This window comes from Numida meleagris, chromosome 11, assembly GCF_002078875.1.
Source record: "Numida meleagris isolate 19003 breed g44 Domestic line chromosome 11, NumMel1.0, whole genome shotgun sequence".
NCBI classification, from domain to species: Eukaryota; Metazoa; Chordata; class Aves; order Galliformes; family Numididae; genus Numida; species Numida meleagris.
The window spans coordinates 18,450,346-18,471,782 of NC_034419.1; the positions used below are offsets into that span (position 1 = coordinate 18,450,346).

Sequence of the window (21,437 nt, forward strand, 5' to 3'; positions counted from 1 at the left end):
CATGGCATTTTTCCAGATGTTATGTGCTGACTGTGACCTCAATTTCTCAATCTCCCCCTAACAATGCCTCCTGATATTATCTCTATTTTTGCCTCAGATAATTCTTTCATTGCCCTTGGAGAAGAGACAATGGACTTGTTACTAAGCAGTTCAGCAATCAGATGATGTTACACTAACATAACCCTGTCCTTAGGGGACTTGAAAACATGCCAATATCCACTAGATCTAGGCTAGCGAGTCTGACTATTTCCAGCAGCAGCTGTGAAACTTTAACTAGTTAAGCAGTTGGTGTCAACTTCATTGTCACTTGCCTAGTGAGAGAATTAATATAAGAGGTCAAAAAATGAGGACGCTGACATCTAAGTAAGCACCCAAGTCAGGTACATGTTTACAGGCATACGTACAGCAAGCAGTGTGTATGGTAACTGAATGGCCACTTGCACCTTACCTGCTGAGGATGTTGGAGTCAGGGCCCTCAGGTTGCCTCCAGTTGGCTCCCTTGACTGGCAGCCACCAGGGAGCAGCTGCAACCTGAAAGGAGACAGAAACGGACAGGGATGATGTCCTGAACTCCCAGCTAAAGGCTATTTGGAAAAAACTCATCCAATGACGAATGGCCACAAAGCTTTAACTCAACGCTCAAGGCTCTGCTTGTAGCTAGCTTACCTATTACATCCCAAATCACCTCTGATGAACCAAGACGATCTCTGGATCCACATTACAATGTTGCTGGCCAGAAAATAACCAAAGGTATGGATCAGCACAGAGATAATACCACCCAAAACCAAAGAGCCAAACGAAACCCTGAGCATACTTCCCTGCAGTGCTACCCCCTGGCCATCTCTCCTTCCCTCCCAGATTTTCTCACCTGCATGTCTGATTTGAGCCAGGGTTTACTCCTTGGGAAGGCACGGCCTTCAGCACACTTCCCGAGGCGGACCAGACTGTCCTCTCTGAAATTCTCACGTATAATTCTTCTGAAAGCATACGCCAAATGCATCTCAGGTGGCCGTGGTTGGAAAACATCTAGAATATTACAGTTTGACTTGATCCTTTCACAACATTATGCCCACAGTACGTTCAGACCAATTAGCTTCCTAGCTGACTTTGGTCTGACACATACTGCCGAGATTAAAAAACAGCTTTGGCTCAGACTGTTTTCATCTCAATTATTTGCTCCCTAGACTCCGTGTTTTAGAATAACTAAACCAAAATCCTGATGACATCCTTTAACAAGGGTCAAAACACACGTCTTGCAACACTTTGCTTTCCAGCTCATTTAAATCAGTAAACCAAATCTGAAGTACTTGCTGTCAGCTTCCAGAAGGTGGAGATGGGAGAGACACGGAAGTGAAGCTTTGTGTATTTCTTTAAAAAGTGGCTTTCTGAACAACATCAAGCTTGCAAACAGAATGCTGTGTAACAGTGCAAACATCCAGTACTTCTCTGACCAGCAGTCTCCAATTTGACTTCGCAATACCAAGGAAGCACTCAGGAATACACTCATCTAAGGATTTCTCCTGCTAGGTTTACTTCCAAGCCACCAAAGCAGTGACATTTCTTAAAGATCTTGCTTCCCAATCTCCCTAGCATGAAGAGCAAACAAACTGATATCAGCCACATAGCTTTAGTTCAGTACCTAACTAAGCTTTTGACTCTCACTACAATTAGAGGCCCTTGTGCTTTTTTGGGGGGGAGAAAAGCATTTGGTCTCTCACTAGAAGCTGCAGCTTTGTTACTGAGCACTCAAACCCCCAAACAGGACTTCCCTTCATCTCAGGTGCTCTGCTCAGCTCTCACAGCACTATCCAAAGCCTCAGAATGGCCAAGCTGCTGAACAGATACTGCAGTTAACAGGCTTAAAACTAGTCTGATTTATCCAGTTCCCTGTTTTGAGCTGTAGTCAACACTCAAGAGCGGACAGAAATCTCAGGTCAGAATTTGACAACTCTTACAGGAACAGAAGAGAGCCACAGTTCTATTTGCTCAAAGTTCCTGAATACGAGATATCAGGAGTGGAATTTCAGCCTGACAGTTCCAAAGTGCAACATAACATGTTTGTCAATTAAACTGCTTCTTTATGGAAAAAGATCTCTGCAAGTGACTGCAAAGACTTGCACTACATAAGACTAATTTTGGAAAACATTTTCACTATGCAAAAGAAAAAGCAGATGCTTTCGATCAGAATGGTTTATTTTAAACAGAAAAAAATATAGTCCCTCTGCATGAGAGCACAACGTGTGCACGTCTTCTGTTTCTGGCTCAGCTGAACACCAAATGGCTGCCAATATCTTCAGAACACCCAGATCTTCAGAAGACTTACACACATAGCATTAGGACACTGATAACAGTGATAGACTACATACAGCCTCCAATAATTAGCTGGAAACTAATCCAAGTCAGCCACTGGCAGCACTGAGCATGCACCAGGATGCTCTTCCCAAAAGAGAAAGTCATGTACCTGAAATTTACGGTCCTTTCAAAAACTTCTCAGAAGTCTTCAAAGCTTTTAATTGCTCTAAATCTAATTAGCGGGAAAGCTAATTAGCAATATTACAACATCACATTTAACACAGCAAAGCTCTCCCTTGCCACTAATGAGCTTAGCTCCTTGCATAATGCTCTGCATTCTCATGCCTCGCTCCTGGATGTGCTCTGCAGACTGGCAAGAGACTCATTTTGAAAAAGCAGCAGCAAACGCCGCTGAATAGATCTTGAAGAGATACCGAATTAGAAGAGGATATCAGCTCTATTTTGATTCCCTCTTTATAGCATAGCTATCACTTGTAACAGAACTGGTTAAACGAGACCGCTCTGCGTGCTGCACGGCAGCCTTGATGCATGAGGAGGTGCAGTTCTGGCAGCAAAGCGCATTTTGGAAGCGGAAAAGCTCAGCGCTCGTTCTGGTCTGACCCAGTGGGAAACGTGGCATTATCCAGCTCTCTGCTGCAGGATTAAACCTCAAGAACTCACTGTTCAGCTTATCACGGGCTCCTAGCACTGAAGAAACAAGAACATGCGATAACACCGTGAAGATCAATAGGTAACTCCAACCTACAAGTTTTCCACTCAAATGAAGTAATTTGCTGAACTGAAACCTGTACTCCCACTATCAGCTTACATAAAATTCAAGAAGTTTTAAGTGTTCAATTTTCTTATCAAGGCAGGCTATGATATCCTCACTTTAATTGCTCCATTAACTGGTGACTTTTTGACAACTTTGCAATTGTCTTGAAGAGAATTCCAAAAATTACCGCATAGGGAAACATCAGCAAAGTCAGTTTCGTCATCAGCATTACACCATGTTCCTGGCAGTGCACAAACAGCAGGAACATATCCAACACAAGATGCAACCACAGCCAGCAGCCATGAAAACATCTGTACTGGTCTTGGGGCTAACATGGCACTGGCCACATGGGAGGAGCCTCCCCTCACCTCAAGCCTCACTTCAGCCCCAAATTTTACTTTCTAATCACATTTATGTATGAGAAGCACTGCACATCTTTAATTTGCAAAAGCAGTGTGTGCATAGGCTGGAAGCAGGGAAGCTATGAGGCATTATCTCTGGGAAATCCACCCAGTGGTGTGGACATCTTCACTACTGTGAGGTAGAAGTAGTTTTTCAGTAGAGAATATTATTTTGGTTGAGGATTTCTTTTATCATACAAGGTAGATACACAAATCTGCTAAAGTTTCCTCCTCTCTGCCTCATCCTAAACCTCATGCAGCTGATTCATCAACTACTGATGAAAGAGGCAGACAGAAGATGGAAAAGTCACCATTTTTAGCAGGGCAAGCAGTTTAAGAAATAAAAATTTAGAGCATACAGAGTAACAGATTTTTCCCCTTCAGAAACCACAGAGATCTTGTTAGGTTAGGCCCTAGCAACAAGCCCCTTGACACCTATTATCTCTTTGCAGTATTGCCGTTTCTCCCTCATGCCCCTCAAAACCCTTCCCTGGCCAAAATTCAGGGCAGAGACATCTCCCACCGTCTCCACGCAGTTCCCAGGCTCATATCATCACAGCACCTCCCTCCCTGGCAGGGGAGCCTCCTGCCACATGCTGGTAGCATCACCTGCACCTGCCTGCAGAAGCAGGCTGTGGCTCCGAGCAGATCTGCTGAGCCCCGGGATCAGCACCCAGCAGTGCCAGACGCCAGCAGGCTGCAGCTACTCCAGGCCGCTGCCCTAACATGGCCCTGCTCAGGGCTGACACCCACCCACCAACGCTTTGGCTGCTGGCTGTCACTTCACATCCCGCTCGGGATCAGAGGGAAACCAGCGGAAGGCACAGACAAAGGTCTGCAGTCAGGCTCAGAACACATCACACGAGGAGGGGCAGTTTAAACACGGTAGAGCCGTGCCGCGGCTCCCACTCGACTGAAAAGCCATTTTCCAAACGCAAGGCAAAGCCCTTTGGCAGATGTACGCTCCCTGCTCACCTCAGCCAGCCTGCAGTGCTGCTTTTCCTTTTTATCAGCACACTGCAAACGGCACGAGCACGACCTATTTCTAGGCAGTACATCATCCCCATAGCAACAGGCTTGTGTTTAAATTGAAACAGCTGTAACTGAGTCAGGGAGACATCACAAGTGTAAATAGTGAGAAAGTGAAAAGGGATTCAAGGCTCAGGACAAAGAAGAGATCTTTTCCAGCTTGTCACAGTAGCTGCAGCGGGAACTCTATGTCTGCAGCTATCATTCATACTTGTACTTGAAAATACTCTGCAACAGAACAAATCTTCTGCAATTATGTACATAAACTGAACTGAAACTTGGTTGTCAAGTCCTCCGCCAAATTGGGAGAACTGAAGCAACTTAAAGCAGACAGTTGAGGCATTCCCCCACCCCCCCAGATAACAAATCCAGATCATTGCCAGCACCTGTAATGTTACTACAGGTCCTACACTATTTATTATATCAATTAAATTTAATTATTTATTATATCAATTAAGATCTCCAGCTCCACAAAAAGCTCTAATAAAGAAGAATCTGTTTTTACTCTTCTAAGGTTTTCAGCCTCCCTTGTGAGGTCAGAAATGGAAGCAAGAAGGGTGTTTAATACTCAATATTGATATTGTTTGCATTATTTTTAAGAAGCTTGAAATTGCAGTGCTGCAAAGATGTAGTGTGGCAGCTTTATAGAATTAAATATATTTTAAGTCAGTTAGTGAAAAGACTTCATATTTCATTGGAAAAGAGCACTTTCCTTCACGAAGAGACATTTTCCTTCACATAAGGAAAGGTTACTGAATCTCATTCAAATAGTATAATACTTCAATGCCATTTCAATTCTCCAAGAAAAAGAGCCAAAATTATTTGATATTAAAATCCGGTGAGACTGATTAAGTGCAAGTTTTGGAATCTAGAGAAGCTTCTTTTGAGGAACTGATATTCCTGGTAAGTTCCATCTTTGGAAGTTCATTTTTCAGCCAACATCTAATTTTGCACTCCAGCTGGTCACTTTTTCCAATAACCAAGTGAATATAAGCTTTAAGAGCGAGGCATGCACAGATGTACCTACAGCCTGAGGCACAAGCTTCACCCAGCTTTAAAGCTAGAGTTCATACTGATAAAGGTGGACCAATATTACTGGTAATTTCCAGTAAGAACTGCTTGCTGCTCGTCTTTCTTTAGTCTCAAAATAGAGCGAACGGACAGAAAATACAGATCAACAGTTCAACAGCTCCTTGCAGGGAATTCTGAAGCAATGGGGTCTGCAAGAAGGAAGCTCACCCATCTCCTCCTTTGATTTCAGTTTCCTCTGAAAGGTTTCTGAAAAAGCAAGAGCCAACTGCAGTAGAGGTGACTTAAAGTAGCAATGGATGTGCTCATCAGGTTCTGCTTAAGCAGAATATATGTTGACATTTCAACAGTATCAGGAATTAATAAAATAACCCCATCCCTTTTCCCCCAAGCCACAGACAAGCAAGTTATTATTATAAGCTGACAAGAGGTACATTTTTCCCAAGTCCATAGCAAACACTAGGACTGCTACCCTACCTGCAAACACGAGTATTCCAAACTCATCTTCCAACGACCAACTTGAAATGCACAACGTTTTCCTCATTTTCTAGGGATACTGCTATAAATGAGTGAATTTCTACAGAAAGACTACAGCAAAGATCCCAAACAAAAAGGAATTCAAACAATGTCCAATAGCTCCGGACTGAGAGAACTCCAATTTAAAAGTGCTTGCTCAAGTCTGCCAGCAAACTGATTTCATTGCATTCTCAGACCATAAATTAAGTACTGCCTGAAAATAAACTGAGAATGCAGATTTGAATGCTCTCGGTCTCTTCATTGCAGAGCCCATCTGGCCTAAAGGCAAAAATTAATTTTGCTATCTTCCACAAGCCAAGGACTAAAACGTTCCCACAACTCTCCAGTGAGCAAATTTGACATACGCTGCGCTCCGGCCTTGGTAAGTGCTATTCTGTTTACACTTTTCACAGTAGCTGCACAGCAAGCAGAAACTCTCACAATTATTTGCAAGAGCTCTTAAATCCCCTCACTGGAAAGTACACCTCACTGCCTTCTCATTTGGCAGACACAGCCTTCATGATCTGTGCCCTAGGATGCATTGAAATCCCATACAAATGGAATAATAGCACTGGCCACGGATTTCCCCTCTCCACTTCCTCCTGAATTCAGTCAGGGAGATGAGCGGTCATGCAAATAGTCTCATCACAAAATACAAGTAGACATCTTTAAGTTTTGAGGTCTTCTTTCCCCATCCGCCTTCCCATCCTCCCCCAAAAGAGAGGAAGAAAAAGCCCTCTGACTGCCAAGCTATCGGCAATTCTAGGTTGCACTGTCCATGACATTTACACTCAAGACCAAGTATCCAAGAAAGGCCATGATTTAATGCATGTAATAGGTGCAGTAATTAGCAGATGATTTTAGTTTCCAAGTCCAAAAATTTATTTTAATATGTGAAGCTATATAAATGGGTAAGCCCACACAAGAAGTTTTGGTTTTGAAGGCCCTCCCTATCCCTAGCAAATCCTATATGTGAAGAAGTCCTTCCCAGTTTTGTCAGCATCATCTTTGTCTGTGACAGTGCTACACTTCTACTCTCTGCCACATTACCAAAGCAAACTTAAGAGGCCAAAACTAAATCCTGCATCTCCAGAAGCCCAGAACAATTCAGTTACTGGCTGCTACACCCTTTTTTACTGTTTCCTTCCACAAAAGGATTAGTTCTAACCTACATTCTTCAGCAGTGGATATCTAGGAGACCTCACCTTCAGGAAATGCACGCCCAAAGCTCCAACAATTACTCTACGTGCTAAGCTGGCTTGCTTCTGCATCAGCTCTCACCAGCCCCACCTCTGTGCTGATGTAGCTGTCTGCTTCTTTTCAAGGACTATAACAAAACTGTCCAGTTTAAGAAGAGAAGTCTAGGTGCCTAAATAGAGCAAAAGCCAATACAAATATTCCTTCCCCCCTCCCCCGCTTCACTATCAACACAAGCTGTTGGACACCATTCAGTTCAATATCTTCACTTCCACCTTTTCCCAGTTCTTTCACTGCATATGAAATACTACTTACGAAATACACATCCCTATTGCTCTTCTTGTGTTCACATTTGCATTCAGCTGGAGAACAGCCTCAAGCCACATCTAAGCCACTAATGCAAAACAGTAATAGAGTCATTTTCCCATCGGTTTGGTGCAGTACAAATAACACTTGAACATTTACAACTTATTTCTACTCTTCATGACGATGGTTATGGTTCGAGAAGGTACATACCACATGCTACAGTACTGACTGACTGAAATACACTTGGACAAAGAACCGTTAGTCTTCCCTATTGCTGATCATGACAACTTATTGAAGCAGACCAAATTCATGCTGCTTACACCTTTTCTAATCACATTTTAATAGTTACATTGTGGTTGCCAAGTTTTAAAATATGTTCACTTTTTATTTAATAGTGTTAGGTTCCTTTCATCTTTTTTCCCTTCAGCTGGTACTAGTAAAATTGAAACATTTCAGGGGCCATCTAGCAAGGTAGAGGCTATCGGTGCTTTTGCTGGTGGTTCACCTCCTCTTGCAGATCTCTAGGAAGGATTTGCTTCTGCAGAGCCCTTAGAATCTCTGCACAATAGCTGGAAAGCTTCTGCGTTTTAGTTTCTTGCCAGTTGTCTACAGCAACATGTTTCTTGAGAACAACGTATAGCAAACTGCCAATGCACACCTTTCAGTAAGAGGGGATAAGCATTGCCTTCACACAACTAGTGTTTGGAAACCAGCCTGACTGAGTTGCATTCTAAAGCCACATCCATGTAGATGATGATTCTCTTCCCTGCAACAGAAAAATGCTTGCCTGTTCTGGTCTACAAATTGTGCTGTCACAGGGAAAAAAAGAAGAAAGAAAACCACCAACCTCCGCACAGTACTCTCAACATTACAATCTCTCAAAGAAAAAGCATCCTAGAATAACAAAAAGACAGAGCTGTGACAGGCAGAAGCCTATACAAAGGACTAAGCTGCAGGCTCAGATACTCAATTCTCCTTTCAGCTCCACCACTGATCTGCCTTCTGACACCTCTTCCCTGCCAAAGCAAGTGCCTTCCCAGAAGTCGGATGTCACAGTATGCAGCTGGTGAGGGGACAAGCAAACAAGAGGAGAAAAAAAAGCATTCACTTTTTTACCTTCTCACAATATTACAGTGTTTTAGAGCAGAAGTTTGCCCACAGCAACAGCATGAAGAAGTGCCAAACAAGGCAGGCAGTCACTGCTCTCCAGAGCACTTAACCAAAATAATCAGTACAATTTTTCTCCGCGTCTGTTTCAAAGACACTCTTTATGCCAGTAACTTGCAAAATGACCTAATAAGAAATACTGAAAAACACAGCAGAAAGACAGCTCCTGTAAAGTTTACTTTAAACAAGTACAGAAAACACTCATTAAAAAAAAAAGCAGCCAAACAGACCAGCTTGGGCTCCATTCCCATTCTCTGGCATAATACTTGCTCTGTTAGCACTACAGGCAATACTTTAGGATCTGGCTGACACACCCAGCAAAGTGGCTCCCAACACTGTATTTGTTTATACCAGTAGCCAGGACTCAACTTACACTGGAATTCCGTTTCTTTCTTTCAACAGAGTGCCTGGTTAGCCATTTCTGAATCACAGAACTAAGGCGGCAAAAAGAATTCCTCTATCCCGACAGCTGAATTTTCTCTTGTGAAGCCGGGATGATCGCAGCTGCATTTATTCGCCATGCAGCACCAATGATGCTAGCTTTTGGCAAGTCCAATTCAGCTGTGTCAGATCTCACAGTACACAACTGCTAGTTTTGAATAAAAATATTTAAATTATTCCCATGACCTTTCTTTCCTTGCAGTAGGGAAACAAATCCCACATTTTTGCCATCGTCATTTACAGCACAGACTCACGCAGATCAGGAGTTCCAATTGGTCTCTCCCTCTCACCCAAGGTAAAGTTAAACTCTACCAACGTACCCCCTCAAACAAGAGCTTAGCTTATAGAAAACTATCAATGGTGATTACTCCAAGTTACCACACTATCCATTTTCAAGGAAAAGTCTATTGTTTTGGTGAAAATGACTAAATACGAAAACCCTGGGTGCTCTCAGTTGTTTGTCATAAGTATTAATTCCCTTATTTTTTAGCTACAAAACTCAGGGGTTTTTTTGGCCAATATTCATTTTCCTCCCAAGAAAAAAAAAAAACTGAATCAGCTCCAGCTTTTCAAGCAGTTCAGCCACAGAGACTACTGTCTTGCCCAAGATGAAGAGAACTGAAAAGAGCAAAGCACATGGGATTCTACAGATATTTTTGAAAGATCATATTTGGAGAGATCATAATTTAGATATTGTTGCCATAATTGCTAACACATCTACCCCAGTGATTTCCAAGCAGGTTTTTCTCTGCCACGTTACTCACTGCCTGATGGATTTCAGCCTTCACTTCTTCACTCAGCATTCCCTCAAACACAAAGGAATCGCCGAACTTCTCCGCCTATAGAAAGAACAAAAGATTTGATCATATTATTGAAGGAACATCATTCTCAAGATGCCAGTCACATCTAGAGCTTTATTCCATCAAGAACAAGGAAATTCAAACAGCAACTTTGAGTTATCCTTTAAAGAAGCTGTTTTGGAATGGAAAAGAAGGAGTTTTATCGGAGGATGTCATTGTTCTTAACAGCCACTGGACAGCTGGCAGCTCAAAGAGCTTCTGCAAATGGTTTTTACTTCTGTTAATTAAGAAATACAGTTCCAATTGTCCCAATTGCTTTAAAACATTACAAAGTATAATCTAACATTCAGGACATATTGCTGTTAGCAACAAGCAGGTCCCGTTCAAACTTGAAAACATTAAGCAACCTTTTTTCATAATTGAGCCAAGAACTTAGCTGAAGGGCTTCCTTTATCTAGGGCACTATTTCTATCTAGAAGGATCCTGTCTTCCTGATGAGAACCAGCTTATCAAAAAGCTCAGCAAAGTGTCTCCTTTGAGACCTGATCATTACCCATGCCTTTATTTGCCTAAACGTTTGTCAGGGTTTTCTGAAAGTTGTGTAGGAACACTGAGCTGTCAGGAAAGATCAGTGCCTCATGCACAGGTATCTTCTTCCTTTCAAGAGTTTTAGCATATTCTTTCTTATTCCATTGTTCCCATTACCCTGCACGAAACCATTATTATACTTGCTATTATATCTTCTTTAGGCAGGAAAGCCTCCTACTACTCAGCTTGTTATCAAGGAGCTGCAATGAACTAGCCAGCAGAATCCTCAACAATCACATAAATATTCAAATCTCTCCACCTCTGCTCCTCTTAAATAAGGAGCAAAACCTAATAATATTATTGTACTGGTACAAAGATGTCCTAGGACTCAAAGGTTTAAAAAAAAATATCTGCATAGACATCTTCAGCCATCTGTTAGTTTCACCCAGGCCGCCTCAGTTATACTTGAAAAAAGGTTTTTATTTCAGATATCAAGACGCAAAAAGTAACAGTATGCATCTATCTTCATGTCCTTATAGACTCCTAGGCAACAAGGCAAGACAATTCCATCACTCTGCTACTTACATCCAAAATGTTATAGCATGCAAATACCAATCAAATACTACATTGTGGTGTCCTTCAAAAAAGAAGACATTAAATTTTTAATGGGGGTTTTCCCAACATAAACAACAATGAGAAGAGACTATACTCTTCGGCCTTACCTCAGTAAGGTACCCAGTAGAATTCACGAATCTCTCAAATTCCTGATTGCTGACCTCATATTGATCCATGTAGAAGCTGTTAACATGGACTCTTCTTGCAGGCCACTCTCCATCTTGCTGAATTTCAGGCTCATCAGTGCCCATAGTGAACACACCTCCCGGAATAGCAACCATCTACAGAGGAAACAGTTTGCATGAAAAAGTTATGGAAATGTAAGACTGAAAAGCCTCTTACTGGTCTTATTCCTCCTCTATCTCATCTTTGGAGGTGCCCGTGCTTGGAGCAGCACCTGATAGATGAAAACAGCACAAGAAAAATGAAAACCTTGACATCTCAGTCACTATCTGCTTGAAGGGAACAGTAAGACAGATCTTAAACTGAGAGCAGAAATCCCATTTGTAGCTCTTTCTACATTGAGTCTGAGCAACGCAGAACTTTTACCCAGGATAAGCGAGCAAAAACATGGTTTCCTATTGTACTAAAAGCCAAGAAACAATACAGAACAGAGATATTTTTACTCATTCTTAGATAAGTAGTTTCACATTAAACTCAATTCCTACGAAGACTTGAGTCATCAGCAAAGAAACTCAAGATTACAGAACTGTCAAGCACTCTTCTGAGGACAACCACAGCATGCATATTTGCATACTAACTACACATGGGACTTCATTTCCCAAGAGGCACTCGCAGCATTCGATCATCAGCCACACTGCTAGCAGGCAGGCAGCGCCTGCAGCAACATGGGCCAAAGAGGAGACACACCTTCACATCAGTATATTTCACTCTGGACGACTGGTCTTGGGCTTCAGAAGTAAAGAACAAGCAGCAGAAGAACACTGTAACTGCTTGAAAAAATGTGTTTCAGCCATTTTCCAGGGAAACAGAATCTCCATCCACCTTTCTCAGAAAATAAAGGCCCCAGAAGTCTCATCCTGCTGCAGCGGGTGTTGCCCAAGACCCCTCTGAAGACCACAGGTGGATCAAACCATTCCTTGCCCAATAGCCATTCACCCAACACACAATAGCACCCACAGTCCCATTCTGAAGCCTTTGTTAGAATGATAAGTGACAGCTCAGGCTCCATAAAACCTCCCCCCACAATGTTTCGAGGGCTGACACTACCAGGATCCAGCTTGCCAAGATGTTGCCTAACTCATCAACACAGGAATGCATTAGGTAAAAATGGTCCCTCTGCTTTTTTTTTTTTTTCCAGCATTCCCAAGTTCTCCTTTCACTTGGGTCTCACCCAGCAACACTTAAATTCACATAACTTGCAGCAGGGCTATGATAAGCACTACAAATACTTTTCCTTTGAATCAGCTATATTTAAAGCTAGTTGTGTCCTCATATACACTTCTCTGCTACAAAGGATCTGAGCACTTACAGATTGTCTGTAAAAGAATCCATAAAAGGGCTTCAGGATAAATCTGCTTACATTTTTTAGGCCTTTGAGAATGACAACATGGTACAGAGTTCACCACTTCCTTCCAACGTCTTTCCAATGCACTGTAACTAAAATAAATCCTTGAAGTAGTCTCTAAAGCTAGACTGAAAGCTCACCAGTGAATCACTATCTGAAAGCATGTGAAACATTAACTAATTCTTTACAGTCTAGAATTCATTTCCCACACCTGAAAAATCATGACAGACTGCTGGTCCAAGACTGACAGTCAGTATTGATTCTACAGGACTATCAGCCTCCTGCAAGGCACATTTCACAGCTCCACCTCCTGTTTGGAAACAGGACCTTCCTTTGTCAGCTTTATGATCACATCAGCACATGGGGCGTTAACACAGGCTGCAAGGCTCAGGTGCCTGACAGCGTTCTTCAGCAAAGAATGGTGGAACGTGGCATCACATGTTTCTGCAGCAATATCACACCCAGAAGGAACACTTATATCATTAAGCAGTTAATGAACATCCAACTTTAAAGTACAGACAGCTAATGCCAAGAAACTAATCCCTAAGAAGCATCATAGCTGAACTACAGAGGCAGAAATCCAACAGCAGAGGCCAACAAACATCACTCACTGTGCTGGGCAGTCAAAGGCTGTTAGCCCTATGGTGAGGCCCATAGTGAAACGCCAAGATTTGTTCCCTTCAGCATCCCGTTTCCCATAACTGAACACATCTCACCAAGCAGGGCACTGGGCGTTAGTTAGCAGGTCGGACATTAGGAACAGTTTTTTCTCCAAAGAACGGTGATGCACTGCCACGGGCTGCCTAGGGAGCGGCGGGGTCACCGTCCCTGGAGGCGTTCAGAACCGTGGAGATGAGGCACTGCGGGACGCCGTTCAGGGGGCTCGGTGGGGCTGGGGTCGGACACGCGATGCCGTCAGGGCGCGGCCCCACGCCTCCCGCCCTTCCCTCAGAGAGCGCCCGGCTTCCCGCTTCAGCCACCGCCCGCCGCTCACCGGCCCGCGCCCAGAACTCCTGCCGCCGTCGGCGGCGGCCGCCGCCGAGTACCGCCGCGCCGCTGCCTCTCGCTCATCCCCACGGCTCCGGCTGGCGCTACAGCCGCAGCTCCCGCCGGGAACCGTCTCCCTCACGGCGCCAGTAGTCGCCACCAGCCCCGCTCCCAGCAGGAGGAACCGACAGAGGGCCGCGGGCGCAGCCATATTGGCGGGGAGACCACGTGCCAGCCGAGGTCACGTGAGCAGCCGCCTCTTAAAGGGGCAGAGGCGCCGAGCTCCCACTGCGCTACAGCGGGGCCCCTTCTCTGAAAGGAAACCGCTGCAGAGAAGCTAGAGGGGGAGGGTTCCAGCAGCACGGAGATGGCATTAATGGCAGAGACTCGGACAGGTTCAGGTCTAAGGCCCCAGTGTGCTACGCTTAGTCTGAATGAGTTCAACACCAAAATGCAATGTAAGAGTGCACGGAGCCTTCTCTTGAGCGTGCCCTCATCTCCCTTGTTAATGGCACGTGGTGCAACTGAGCATCACCTCAGAACAAGGAATGAGGAAAAAGTAAATTAATGTTAAATTGCCTGGGTACGTGTGTTTGTGTCCCTGTCCTGGGACTTGGATGTTTCATGCTTAAAGATGGATTTTACCAAGTGTGGTACAAGAAGTCTTCATGGCAAGAACACGGCTGTGAAGTGGAGGGGAAAAGGAAAACCCCACTTTTCTTCCCAAATGAACACCAAGCCCTGTTAGTGCACTCCTCGGGCTCTTCTTGCAGGAGCTTCAGTGCAGGTGGCTGAGCATCAGTTTGTCACAAGCCAGGTGAACGGCAACATGCTAATGTGCAAGCTGAGCGGGTCAGGAATGGAAAAATACTTTATGGATGCATAACAGCCTCTTACTTTGCCCTTGGGAGAGATAGCAATTTGCTGCTAGTAGCAAGAAGCAAATTGCTACCCCACTCCGTGCCAGCTCGGCTGGCTGGGACTTTGCGATCGGAGCAGCGGCTCTTCCCGCTCACCGCCCCTCTGCTAAGGAGCTGGGGGAGTAGCAGGTGCTCACGCCTGCTTTCCTGTGTGCCATAAATCCACAGTCCTGCTTTGGTATGGAAGGTACGGAGCCTGAGGCGGATCCTGCGCCGAATGCATCCACTGGGTCCTCCACTATGCCGAGAGAAATCTTTACTCATTATGTGGGATGTTAATTGCATATACTTAATATCATTTTCCCTGTACAAATTGGGACTGCGCAGCAAAAGGAAGCATGGCTAGATAGAAGGCTCTTAGTTTGTTTTCTTTTGTATTTGTACTGGAAAGGAACGCTACTTAGCTCTATTGGCTTTATGAAATTTTATTGTGTGTTAAAATGACAGTGCTGGGAGTCTTCACAGGCATGCATTCCAATTATCTATCATTAGTCCCTTTTGTCCTGTGACGTACTTAGAAAATCAGCAGAGTGCAGGAAAATAAAAGAATACAAATTTAATTACAAAACCAAGTCACCCTTGCTGCTTCAGGGTCAGAAAACGTAAACACTCCTTTTATGCAGAAACAGGGATCTTAGCGCCATGCAGTAAGAGATCTATGAAAATGCAAAGTAATTATAACTTATTTTCTCCTTTCAAATTTCCAAAGCAATTTACTGAAATGGCAGCAAAGTCTAGGTATCCAAATTCTCCTGGAATTCTTCTGGAACTCAAAGCAGTCTGCTAAGATGACTTGCCCTTATTAAAGCCGTGGGATTCTGGCTGTGTCATTATGGAATTCAAGAAAACCAGCTCAACTCCATCAGCTGGGACAGTTTTCTGGTATATCTTGCCTACTCGTTCTCATTGCTTGTTTTCCTAGAATTCCTTTCTGCCTTGTTTCTGTACTTCCATCAGCAAGGTTTATATTCTTGTGTTCTCTCAGGAGACTAAATGAAGCAATTACAATGGCAGTTTGATCCTGAACAGCATCCAACTTCCAGCTTCTAATCCGGAGGACTTCTGAGAACTTTTATTGGTGTCATTTACCCATCATCTTTATGCTCCTAAGTCATTACTTGGCAGGCAGCTAATCTCTTCTGCACAGGGTTTAATTATTCTCTTTGCTCTCGCTGATTACACTGTGCTCCAGAATTAAGACACTGATTTCACTGTTATTTAAAATATTACAGAAATAGGACTTTTCAGCAGTTGGCAGAAAAGCTGAGGTGTTGCCTAGCATTTCTCTGTGTTGCTAGTGTTTTTCATCTCCTAGTGCTGCAGTGCTAGCATAGACAACTCTTGCTGGAAGCTTTTGTGATCATCTATCTCATCACGGAGACAGGTCACGTGCAAATTAGCCTGTTTGATCCTTACAGTCTGCCTGAAATATCTTCTGCTCCTCTTCTTTTTCCCTGGCTGCTGCTTTTGCAGCTGAAACAACAGCAGAGGAAGAAGTATGCAAACCAACTCAGCAGCCTGGCGTGCTTTCTAACTGAAATAGTCTAAGCAAGCCAACAATTAATTGTAGATTAGGCAGCATTAAAAAAAATTAGAATTCACACACACAAACAAAAAAACACTTCTTGCAAGGTGTTGTGGTATCTACTACTTAGTATTTTTTCAGTATTTCCTCCCTGAATTCTTGAAGTTTTAGCTCCTTGGACCCTTTTTTGTATTTACATGCAACCTAAGCCCAGCCCCTTGCTTGCTAGCGATCTGATAGGACTCTATTCCTCATTGCTCTTTACTCCACAGTACTTCTGAGTGTGAAATGTCATTTCCAGGCTGCCCTAGCATTTCATCTGTTCTTAAAGCTGTAAGATTATAGCAGCCTTATGAAGTCATTATGCTTGCAACAGCATCCAAAAGAGAAACGGAAACTTTTTCTTGTGTTGGAAATGTCTGTGATTATCTTCCCAGTACCCCTTCAAATCTAGCAGGTTCTTTGCACGACTTGGTCAGTATTTGTGGCTGAAGGGCCTTCACTGGCACAGCCTCCACAGTCACTGAAGAACTGACCCAGCAGAGGTGTTCTGTGAGAGAAAACATAGCCTCTGACATTCCAGAGAGGCTGCAGAAGGAGCTAGAGACAAGGAGCTGACAAGACTGTTGTAGGAGGAGCAAAGAGAGGTGCCTGAAACACTCTGGACAACAAACTGGTGGCTTGCAGATGGGATGGAGCAGAACATCCCCAGGTCACTCCTGCTGTCTCCTGCGCACCCCAGCTTCATGCTGTCAGGCTACGGGAATCCCCCCAACCATGGTTCACTTTATGTGCAACTTCTCACATACTGCTGCTGCTCTTCTGAGCACCAGTAACAGAGCTCTGCACGCTGATAGCATGCGCCATGGGCACAGCTCCTCGCTTTGGCTGCAGGGACTGTCCTTCCACCGCTGCCCAAAGCACAGCGCCTACATGCACCCGGCGTTCCGGCCCTCGCCTCCCTTGGCTGCTGAGCTCTGCCAGAGATTAGATTTGATTACATGGGAATTCATTAGGATTACCTAACGACATTAGGCACCATTACTCTGCCAAATTTCTGATGAGTAATGGCTTTGTAGTACCGCAGCCAGGGATGGAAACGGCAGAGCTCCACCGCTGACCTTTGCTTCAGTTTCTAAGGGGCGGCAGCTTCCGCACATCTGCGCTCAGCGGCACCGTCATGACTTCTTGGCGGCATCTCGCTGAGGGAGCGGCCCGGCGGGCAGTGTGCTCGCAGCCCTCAGCCGGGCCTGCCCCCGCAGCTCCGCGGCAGCAAAGCCCCGGCAGCGGGCACTGCTGGCTGCCTGCGGTGACCCGAGGCCGCGGGTGGGTGCGGGGGTTGGTTCCCGCACCGTACGCCCGCAGCCGAGCTCCGGACGTGCCCACCTGTACCCCACGGCAGGCAGAAAACTGCGGTGTAACCACGAACCGCGTACCCAGACGAATATTTTAAAGACAACCCGTTGTATTTACAATAAACAAAAGCAAGCGTCGCTTATTTACCACTGCTGCGCGCTGCTTTCAGCAGCGGCGTCGGCCTGCGCCGCTGACACGGACCCCAACCCGGCAGAGCTCTCCCTGAGGTAACTCCGCGGCGGGCCCGCGCTCCCGGCCCGGCTGTGGGCGCGGCGGTGGGCGGGCGCGGGGCACGCCGGGAGCTGTAGTTCCGTCANCCGGCTGTGGGCGCGGCGGTGGGCGGGCGCGGGGCACGCCGGGAGCTGTAGTTCCGTCAGGGCTCTGCCCGCCTCCAGCGCGCGGCGCGCGGCGCGGCCGGGACTCCGCTTCCCAGAAGGCCCCGCGCGGCTATATAAAGCGCGGCGGCGCGCTCGGAGCGCAGTAACCATGTGGATGCGTGGCTGAGGCGGCGGTTCGGCGCAGCCTTCATCCTAACGGAGCGGGCAGCGCCGCCGGCCAGCATGGGGCTGCACCGCTAGCCCGCCCCGCGCGCCGCAGCCAGGTAGGGATGGGGGGCGGCTGCGGGCGGGGGGGCGAGGGCTGCGGGCCCGGCGGGAGTCCGCTCGGTGCCGCGCTACCGCTGCGGGTGGGAGAACTCTGCTCACGCCGCCCGGGTCCGCGGTGTGGGCAGCGTGCGGAGCGGCGCGCGTGGCCGCCGTGGGGCTCGGCTGTTAGCAGCGCCGTGCCCGTGCGGCCGCTCGGGTTCCTCAGTGCTCTTCGGGCTCCTCTCCCCGCGCGGTGCCGCCGTCCCATAGCGCACGGGACCCCCGGCCCCGCGGTGCTGCCCCGTTCCGAAGGCCTCGAGCTGCGCTGCCGGCGGCCCGGCCGTGTGCGCGGGGTGCGAGCTGCTGAGCCCGCTCCTTCTCCTCCGAAGTTGCTCCGTGCTGAGGCACCGCGCTGCCGGGCGCTGCGTTGGGCTGCTCCCTGAGCACTGCTGGGAACCCGTCTCCTCGCACAGCCATTAATGCCCCGCGGTTCTGGCTGTGGCAGCGGGCCGCCGGGTAACCGCTGCGAAGAGTGTCACGGCCGTAACGGGGCCCCGCGGGAAGCTTTGGCGAAGGAGCGCTGCTCCGGGCCCGGGAGCCAGCTCCAGGAGGACGTGGGGCGGTTGGAGCGGGGCCAGGGGAGGCCGTGGAGATGACAGGCTGGAGGAACACCTCCGCTGGGAGGAACGGCTGAGAGCTGGGGAAGAGACGGCTCCAGGGGGACCTCGCTGCGGCCTTCACTGCCTGAGGGGAGAGCGACTTTGTACGCGGTCTGATAGCTATAGGAGATGGGGGAATGATTTTAAATGGTGACAGAGGAGATCTAGATTGGATATGCGGAGACAGTTCTTTACTCAGAGAGTGGGGAGGCCCCGGCAGTGCTGCTGCCCCATCCCTGGAGGTGCCCGAGGCCATGGATGGGCCCAGGGCAGCCTGAGCTGGGTGGCTGCCAGCCCACGGCAGAGAGGGGCTGGGGGGCCTTAGGGGCCCTTCCAACCCAACCCTTCTATGGCTCTGTGATTCTGTGATAAATAGAGCTGACCCTCGTAAAACCCAGCAACTTGCAACCGTGTGAATGGGCAGTGATCAGTGATCGGTGTGTGTAAACAAAAAGGAGTCATTGTGAGTGTAAAAAACACAAACAATTCCATTGTTTTTCCAAACAAATTGTTACAGGAGTGCTGTCAAGTAGAACTGTTTATCTAGCTAATTACTTCTAATGTTTTTTAAGCCATCTTTTTCTGTCAGTAATGATTTTTTCTTGTTAAAACACCTTGTACTACCCTGAGACTGAAGACTTTGCCCAGCTGTGTTTCCCCTGCTCCCACCTGCTTGTTTTGTAGTGTTCATTAAGCCTTGAAATAGGGAACTGGGTTCTCTTTTGCAGAGGTTCATAAATTAGGAACTAAACCAACAGAGTAACCCTGGTTTGCCTTTGCAATCGTGGGGTGGAGCTTAACTGTGGGAAATTGTCTTCTAAGATTTGCTGGCCATGAGCACCAGCACTGGAGCGTGGAGAGCATGAGGGTGCACACATGGCTGGAGCCTTTGGTAGCGACTGTTGGAGCTACAGGTGTGGGGAGGGGCACCCAGCAGCAGTCCCTGGTTGTAAATGAAGGGGGGAGGAGGGGTCATTGGGTCTTATGGCGCTGCACCGTAGAGATGGATGCTATTGAGGCCAAACTTGTGTTTCAGTGCTGTATAAAGCAGCACCCAGGCATGCAGAGCCCCATCTTGTCTTCTTGTTCTGCCCCTTGGATGGAGCAGTCAGCGAGCTGACCGCATTGCTCCCTGGTGACGCTGTGCAAGGTCCTTGGTGCGCTCCTTACGAGTCTGCAGTGCAACAAGTGGTGAAGCATAATGAGATCTGAGGTGCTGTTAGGCCATGGCTGTAAAGGCAGCTGTGGTTGTAGGGCTGTACCTTGGGGCAGGAGGGCTGCAGGACCCCACAAGTGGGTGGAAGGGAAGCAGCTCACAGAGCAGCTTAGGGAGATTGAAGGGGCTTAAAGCTGGAAAGTGGAGTGCTGGGAGAAAGTTACGTAAAGGCAGCAGTTCTGTCACATTGTGGCTGTGATATGAATCTGGGTTCATAAACATCTTCCTTATGGAATGTTCCAAATGAGTTTCTGCTTCCTGACGTAGTTCTTTCACTTGTTCCTATTGCTTCAGTAGCTTTTTGTTGTGTAATAGTACAGAAGATGAGGGGAAAAAACATTCAGCAGTTCCCTACAGCCACTGTACTCCAGCCTGAGTGCACGCAGGTGCTGATTTACGGGTACTGTAAGGCAGGGGACTACAAAGCCCATTGGCAGATCCTATCCATGTCTGTGGTGACTCAGAGTGGTTCTGTCATGCATCTCCCATTTGGGAAACTGTAGCTCTAACTGGAGTGAAGCTGAAGAATTCAGCTGTGGGTTCTAAACTCAGAAAAGCTTATTTCCTAGTTGTGGTTTTGGCGAAGCCTATCAGATCTTGCATCAGAATGAACTTATTTTTCCTTCCTAACAGTGTTGTATAGTGAGAAGAAAGTCACTATGGACCTGGACAAGTTAACTCTGTGGAGAGAAAAATGCGTGAGGAGTGTGTATGGAAGCAGGCGTTACTTTGCTGGCATACAGCTAGCAGCAGTGTAACTGTCCCTGTGTGCCAGATTGCTCACTGGTGGGGTGGAGCAGGGAGCTCAGTGTTTGTGCTTCTCCCATCACTGCTGAGCAGATCAGCAAGGGCTGGTGAAAGGCTCTGGGAAAAGGGAGTGCTGAAGTGAAATTTTGGATTAAGATGTTAACAATGTTTCTGCTGTTGGAGTAACCTGATACTGACTTATAGGGAAAGAGGCCTGGATACCGAAACCAGATGGAATGATGTGTACTTAAAGGATTCATTCTCTCCTCATCCCTGCCCTGTGCTGTGTGTCTGAAGTCAGAAGGCGGTGATCTCTGTCCATGTACACACAAGAAATCTGATCACAGTAGGCCAAAAATGTCTGCTGCCAGAGGACTGTGGCTTTTTTTAAATAATTTCTGGGAATTGCTTAGTAGCAGTTTAGTGTGAAAATTTTACAAATATTTGGCTTGCACCCTGGCAATCTCTTTCTTCCTCTTGAAAAATTGAGAAATCTGCCAGGAAGTTCTGAAGAAAGAAGTGTTAATTGTAATGTGATATCCATGCCCTGTCTGCAGCCCATGCAGACCTGGAGACACAGGGGCAGATGCTGTTTGCTGATGGTGCTTGATCTAAAGGGTTAAATGAAGACTGTTGTATCTTCTGATTGAAATAACTCAGCATTGGCCGCTTCTCCATCTGCAAGGGTTAAGCAGATTCAGTTGCTAATACTTGTTGTAAGTTGGTAGAGTATTTCAGACCTTTGCTTCAGAAGAGTGACTCGTGCTTGTGTTCTAGAACATGGCTGCTGGGAGGCCAACACGTTCACCCAGCCCGAGA

The 21,437-nt window shown here is 46.5% G+C and overlaps 2 protein-coding genes across 8 annotated transcripts in view; one reads left to right on the forward strand and one right to left on the reverse strand.

Annotated features, from left to right (window-relative positions):
• SUMF1 (sulfatase modifying factor 1) overlaps positions 1-17,650 on the reverse strand; it is a 29,311-nt gene extending 11,661 nt beyond the window's left edge. The window contains exons 1-4 of one of the 2 annotated variants that reach the window (XM_021409467.1): positions 17,560-17,650; positions 11,204-11,377; positions 9,918-9,992; positions 449-531 (exon numbers count right to left, since the gene is read on the reverse strand). In XM_021409467.1, coding sequence (XP_021265142.1) covers positions 449-531; positions 9,918-9,992; positions 11,204-11,377 — 332 coding nt within the window. In that variant the 5' untranslated portion in view covers positions 17,560-17,650. Of the gene's footprint in view, positions 1-448; positions 532-9,917; positions 9,993-11,203; positions 11,378-13,618; positions 13,851-17,559 lie in introns of those variants that run through there. The other variant, XM_021409466.1, reaches the window with a different exon arrangement.
• The window catches only part of ITPR1 (inositol 1,4,5-trisphosphate receptor type 1), a 152,857-nt gene continuing 149,289 nt past the window's right edge, over positions 17,870-21,437 (forward strand). For all 6 annotated transcript variants that reach the window (XM_021409097.1, XM_021409098.1, XM_021409099.1 and 3 more), the window contains exon 1: positions 17,870-18,013. The gene's annotated coding sequence lies outside the window, so the exon portion shown is untranslated. The remainder of the gene's footprint in view (positions 18,014-21,437) is intronic.